The 7,500-nt window shown below is 32.3% G+C and overlaps 1 protein-coding gene across 2 annotated transcripts in view; it reads right to left on the bottom strand.

The window, feature by feature from the left end:
* Positions 1–7,500, bottom strand: part of LOC125043540 (glutenin, low molecular weight subunit-like) — a 22,653-nt gene that overhangs the window by 14,898 nt on the left and 255 nt on the right. For both annotated transcript variants that reach the window (XM_047639704.1, XM_047639702.1), the window contains exon 2: positions 1–56. This exon is cut by the window's left edge and continues 150 nt beyond it. In XM_047639704.1, the coding sequence (XP_047495660.1) occupies positions 1–56 (56 nt within the window). The remainder of the gene's footprint in view (positions 57–7,500) is intronic.

Genomic DNA, 7,500 nt, shown 5'->3' on the forward strand with positions numbered 1-7,500 from the left:
CTGCGGGTAACTCACTCCCGGAGTGGCACCTGGGAAGGCAGCTGATGGGGGAGGTCCTGTAGAAATAAGGAACATCATTACATTTATTCTTTGTCTAAGGAGACAAGTTCTCCATTATTTAGTAGAATCAGCTATGCCACAAACAATGATATAACAAGGACTAAATGCTCTACTCTTTGATCGTGTACACAGTAGGAATGACAAAATCATTACAAACACAAAAAGATATCAAATGCACTTGGGGAAAAAAAAAAAAAAAAAAAAAACAGCAATCCTCTCCCAGAGAAGGAAGAAGACTGATCAAAAGGCGGAAATTTCTTCTACTATGCTGTAGCATTTTATCAATCTCTTTAGACCCTCACAGAGGCATGAGAGAGTGAGTATTCAAAAGTGAAAATCTCACCTTGACAATGATGATTTACAGATACTGCGCACAGGAGGGGACATGGGGTAACATTTCTGTCCCGCTCCTTCTAAACAAACGGCTCTTCTGGTGACAGTACTGTGCTATCCACATTGCCAAGCCTAGGTTCTCTGACTACCATATGGGGCGATGATGCAACTTTGGATGGCACCGTTTTGCACAAGAAGGCAAAATATTAGTTGTCTATAATAACTAAAACAACTTTTTTTCTACATCACTGCTAAAACACCAATGCTAAAATATAGCTTTGAAAAAATATCAAAAAGGAAATATCTTGTGGTCTAACCAAATGGGATCTTTAACAATACCAATGAACTTAAAATGATTATAATGACAAAACTTAACTTTCAAAGTAGGAAGGCAGTGGGATATAAAATGGTAAACAACTAAATGCCACTTTATCCAAGAGTCAATCAAGGAATTTGGATTACAAACAAGTAATAACAAACCTTAGATTAAAATATCTTAACCCACTGCCGCCAGAAACAAGTAATGTCCAATGTAGTTTTATTTATCAAAATCATGTTTACTGTACATGGCTCAACAAGTGCACAGCCATCAAGGAGACAACAAAAATAGGCTTACATGACCTCATTTGATTTCTACTTTCTTCAAATTTTTGGAAAGATGTTTTCTTAATCCAATTAAAACTGATATTATCATTATTGACATTATGACTATTATGATGCTAATATCAAATCTAATAGCCACACAAATATTAAATATTACCGAAAATCAAGAAAAAGTGAAAACACACAAGATAGGTTGAACTAGCAATTAACTCATTGGTAACTACACACCTATAAAGCCAATAATTTGTAAGCATCATCAATAAATAAACTCACAACGGGCATGGCACATACACACATGCCATCCCTGGCGGCAGGAAGTTAACCCACAAAGCATGGTCTCTCTTTATCTTTCTCCTTCAGTGATATTCCATTATCTTACTTCAAGACAAGCAGAAATACCATCTATACTCTCTTAACATATAAACTGACTACACGCATCAGAAGCTACCAAACCAGGTGAAATTCAGTAGCATTAATCAGATATGTAAACACCAATTGATATTTATTAAATATGGCTGGAAGATGCAATTATAACTATCCAGTAATTAAGGAAAAAAGTTCTGAAACCCTGGAGGTGGGATAAATAAATAAATAAGTAAATAAATAAATAAATATATGAACAAATATATAAATACTTGTAAAAAACATTTTAAAGTCAATAAAAAATAGAAATGCTTGTCAAAATAAGCAAAACTACTGTAAATATTTAACTGTTAAGAATTTGCAATACTTTGTGGGTTAATACTGAAATTTTAGAGGTCACAGACTAATCTAAATTACACTTAAAATCTTTTATATTGAAGAACTGCTAAAAATAGTAATGTCAACAAAAAATAACCAAACAATAGTAATAACAATAACTGTACGAGTAATAATAGCAGTAGTATTGCTAATAAAATAGTAGTAGTAGTACAATAGTAATAGTTAGCGTAAGAGTAATAGTAAGAATAATTAACAACATTAATGACAACATTAATAATGACAGGAAAAACATGAATAATAAAAATAATAAAAATAAAAATAATAAAAATAAAACTAATAATAAAAAAATAAATAAAAAAATAAAAATAATAATAAAAATAATAATAAAAATAATAATAATAATAATAAAAATAATAATAAAATTAATAATAATAAAAATAATAAAAATAATAATAAAAATAAAAATAAAAATAATAAAAATAAAAATAAAAATAAAAATAAAAAAAAATAATAATAATAATAATAATAATAATAATAATAATAATAATAATAATGTGATTTTGAACACATGAATATATGAATATTTGACTATGAATGTGACTATGAATATAAATATGAATATGAATTATAATGGTAATGATAACGATAGGAATAATACTAATATTATTAATAATAATAATATGAACAATATGAATAACTGGAACAATAAAAATTATAAAAAGAACAAGAAAAATAATTAGAACAAATTGATGATGATGATGACGATGATGATGATGATGATGACGATGATGATGATGATGATGACGATGATGATGATGATGATGATGATGATGATGATGATGATGATGATGATGATGATGATGATGATGATGATGATGATGATGATGATGATGATGATGATGATGATGATGATGATATTGAAGGATAAAATATTCTCAGTTATAACAAAAATAAATACTTTATTTACAAAAAAAAAAAAAAAAAAAAAAAAAAAAACCTGAATTCAGTCTTTTACATTTTTACAATACTGGCTCTTATTTGTTGTCTACTAATAAAAAAAAAACATATTTTGACCGCAATATATGTAGTTCATTTTGCTCTTGTGAAATATTACATTACAATTTTAAACCAAACTAAATAAAATTCAGAAAAAATACAATGGTTCAGATATAACAATCACAGTTTCTAAAGCTCTTGAGATATATGATCATATAATCTACAGTTTAAGTATATCTTCCCTGAAGTCAAAAAATAGACTAATAACTTCATGATCATGTTGCAGAGCATACCAATTTTCTTGTGCAACAATCTCTCATAAATCCTGTGACAAAATGGTGCCATGTAGTTCAAACATCGCTGTGGAGTCACAGATACAGCAAAAGATTTTATAATATTGCCAGTGAGCTATAGAGATACGAGCTTATTGAATGAAATGGATATATTGGATATAAAGCATTTTTATTTCTATGGTTCATCATCAACTGAATATTTTTTTTCTTTCTCGAAAATGCTTGGCAATGATGATGATGATGATATGGTTTGTAATGCACCGATTTTTTTTTTTTTCCCAATACTTCTATGAATAATGCAGTATTTGTAACGAATTTTGGTATTTCGTTGAGATTCTTCTTATTCTGAGACAATAAACTAAGAGAAAATACATAAGAAAATTTTCTAGCACATACATACACAAACACAGGAAACATCAGAGCCCACAAATAATATCTTATCATATGAAAACCAACATAAAAGAAAGACCAAACTATAAGATTAACCTTAACAAAAAGTCTGTGGAAATCTGTTGCTGTCATTGTATATGCATGTCTATTACATACTAAAAGCAGAAAATACTATCAAATTACACAACTCAAAAATATGTGTCTAATAATCTGCATCAAATTCCTGTAATAAAGATACTGGCATTAGGTATTTATAATCAAGTTCTGTATCACTTTAAAAATAAGTATTAATATGTAAACAATACTAAACCCAATGACATACATGCCATGCTCAATGTAATTTTAGTTTACTAATTGTATTGAAATAGAGATGGCTTCATTAATGCTTAGTCATTACAGAGTAAATTTTAAGTCCTACCTGTTTTGCCTGTTCACTATTTTCCTTAAATTTTGAAAATATTAATTCTTATCATTTCATTATCTTTATTGTTATTGGTATTTAAATAATAATATAATAATCACAGTGTCAATAACAGCATGGATATTAATGGCATTAAAAAAATAACCATTTCCCACAAATTCATGAAATGGGGAAATCAGTCATGGTCACTAGGGTCTGCAAATGGGCTCCTTGGTGTCTAAACACTTGTGGAAACATCTATGTATAACAAAATTCACTAAAAACTTGAGAACAATTCATAAACCCACTATAGTTGGATTAACCCATTGTCGTTGGGAGAAGGTATTACCAATTGTAGTTTTCTCTGTGAATTTTGTTTACCCATAGATGGCTCTACTAGGCTTAGCCACCAAGGTGCTACTTACAACACATCATATGTCACCACCTAATTTCCTTGTTAATCGAGTTTTCAAGGAAAGTTTTTTTTTTTCTAACATTATCAATACCCAGGGGTTTTTTTTTATCAATAACATTATGATTATTATAGTGTTAGAACAATACTGATGCCAATGAAAACAACTAAAGACTTTTTTTCCAAAAATCAAGTAAAAGGGTAAAAGAGTGAAATAAGTGGGGGTTAGCAATTGACACCTAGGTGATTCACCTACAAACTGCCGTATTAAAAATTGGCTAGTGACCAGTAATGCAGGGTTGTTGGTCCACACTAGCAACTTCCTCTGTTTATGCTTGGCTCACTCAGTACTTCAAACACAGTATTAGGCACCTGATAGCTTATAGTTTATAGCTTTTTTATTAGTGAATGACTGAAAAATTGAAGATTTCCCTTCACTTTAAGTGTCTTATATAATAGCGATAACCAAACAATTTATGTCACTACTATCAGAGAAACAGGAGCTCCTTTCAATGCACTGACAGTGTCGGGTATGTTATTATGCAGTGCAATCTGCAACTCGGGCAACTCACAGCTATTGCATGATATACTGCCATTCAGTCGTAGAATTAAGCACTAAGTGTAAAGACAGTAAACAAAAACACTGTAGACATGACATGTATTTTTGCCATCTTGGCATCAGTGGGTTAATTCTAATCTTGTTTTTATAAACAGTCAACTTCAGTATTGTTATTAACATTGTAAAAGATATTAAGATCATAACATTTTTGGAGTGGATCTGTATTCCATCCATACTCTTTGGTACTACAGGCCTGTGCCTAAAATATAAGAGGTATTGTAAATCTAGGTACTTCTCTAATGAGGATGTAGGACTAGAAAAAAATAGGGCACAATATTCTAAAAAGAAGAAAAAAAAAAAAACCTTCTTTGTATGTCTATAAAAGTTACTTAATGTATACTGTACTTTGTACTACTACTTCTGTTAAGCAATTGATCTTCATAAATCATATCAAACTGTATACAAGTGTGTATAGAATCAGCCCATTGAACTCTATGACCCCCAAAACATATGTCAGGTATATGTATCCAACACTGGCCTCTTGCCAATCAGAAGACAGATCTGTTAGACTTCCCTGGGAATTTGCCTTCAAATAAGGAACCAGATCAAACTCAATCTTGCCAGAATATACATGGTAGAAATTTCTTGGCCTTTGCCAGAGGGTAAATCCATGGGCTATGGCAATTACTTGGCACTGGGCCACACACATGTTAGACTTCAGGTTAAAGGTCTCCCATCACAATCACTAAGCTTTCAGGTGGGCCTGGATGTGATGCAGCCAATATAAATGTAGAAATATCCTTTAAACTTGTATTGTAATGAATATTCTTTACTTTAAAACCCATATTGAACTCAACAGTAATTTTTGATTAGCAAACAATCCAAAATGCTGCCAGAAAACTATTACTCAAAATAATGCCCAATATTACAAATACTTTATTACATTGAATACCCTAAGATATCACTGAATACCATAAGACACCAATAGCAAACAATTTTACAAACTGTATGGTAACTGTTTAAGAACTGATCACATCTCTCTGTGACTCGAGTGCACATCATTTAGCCAACAACCTTGGGGCACTCCTGCGAATCTGAAGACATTGCCGCATCAACAATACTAACCCCTACCCAATGCCTGCAATTCCCTAGCCGTAGGCTCTTCCCTGGACTCCTAATCATTCAACTGTGGGCTTAGTCTCCTCGTGGTATTTGTTACAACCTATTTTCTTCATTTCTGACGTTTTTCTTTGCCTATGGAATATTACTTTGATAATCTTATAAGTTCATCATATTTCCTACATTCACAAGTCCAAATGAAATATCAAAATCCAATCATGATGAAATGCTAAAAGTGTAAAAAAAAAAATTAAAAATCAAACAAAAATTCAAAACACAAAGAACTATTAACATAATTCCTTTACTATATTACTTAGACACCCCCAGAAATAAAGAGCAATAGTAAACCAGAAAAGGAACACACTGCGCAATGACACGGCCCCCCCGCAGACCGCAATCTGGTGAAGGCCAAAACCTCCACCACAAAGATTTAGGCAAATAAAAAGCTTGGGCTGGTTTCTTTCCTTTACAATACACTGCCAGGGAAGTCTTCAAGCACCAACTTGCCAAAACCAGCCCATATTCTTGCATACTAAATAAATATGGGCAAGGTTTGTTGGCCTTTGCCAGTGGCACAGAGTCCGTGGCATTCTGTCAAGCAGTCCTACTCCAGATAATTACGCCAGTTCAAGCTCTGGGTTAGAAATAGAAACAGCAGGGGGTTGTTGGTCTTTACTAGAGCAGAAAGTGAAGAGCCCACAAGGTTGCTTTGTAAGGCCATATTCTAAACAAGAATTGCATCACTATCATGCTGGAGTTCCATTGCAGACCATGGGAAGATCCACACAAATCTCACTAAAATACATGTAATCATGAATTCTGTTTAGAAAACCACAGCAGGTGTCTTCTCAAATAACACTTACTGAATGAAATTAACAAAATATCAAAAAAAAAAAAAAAAATGGAAAAGGAAGACAAACAAAATTTTGGTAATTAGTCATTCAAATCTTAATTCCACTAGCTAAAATAAAAAATTCCCTGAAATAGTCCATGCATCTACTTCCATTCTACTTTTGCAATAGAGGTTACAGGGGTTTAAAAAAATAAAGGAGTAAATCTGCTGTAGTCGTTTAGTTAATACAAAATGGCCGTTTATTTCCATAACCCGTCGAGGTTTTCCTGAACCCTATTGATCTTCGTTTTGAGAATCCCTATTTTCACTCAAATTAACGAAAGGATGAAGGATTTACAGCGATTAGGCGAAAGAAAGCGAAAGAGAAGACAGAACAAAATAACATTAAGAATTGACGCGCAACAGAAACCAGTCCCCTGCATTTTCTTTCGTTATTTCATTTTCTCTCGATTTTCGCTCTATTTCTCTACGTATTTCTCCTACGACGTCGGATATCCTGGTCATTTCCGATAACACGTTGATAAGATACCAAAGGAACGAGGGATATCCTACATAGAAGAGAAAAAGAAAAAGAAAAAGGCCACTGAATAAATAAACAATAGCAGTCCCCGTCTCATTTTCGATTTTTTCCCCCCTATTCCTCCACGGAAATCCTCCCCCCATGTGAAATCCCCCCAATAATTCCCAATCCGAGAAGAAAAACGGAACAAACCACCGATGGGAAGAGAAAATAAAACATTAAATATAAAAACCTTCGCCACACCTTGGTCTCCTGCCCTT

This window comes from Penaeus chinensis, chromosome 34 (genome assembly GCF_019202785.1).
Source record: "Penaeus chinensis breed Huanghai No. 1 chromosome 34, ASM1920278v2, whole genome shotgun sequence".
NCBI classification, from domain to species: domain Eukaryota; kingdom Metazoa; phylum Arthropoda; class Malacostraca; order Decapoda; family Penaeidae; genus Penaeus; species Penaeus chinensis.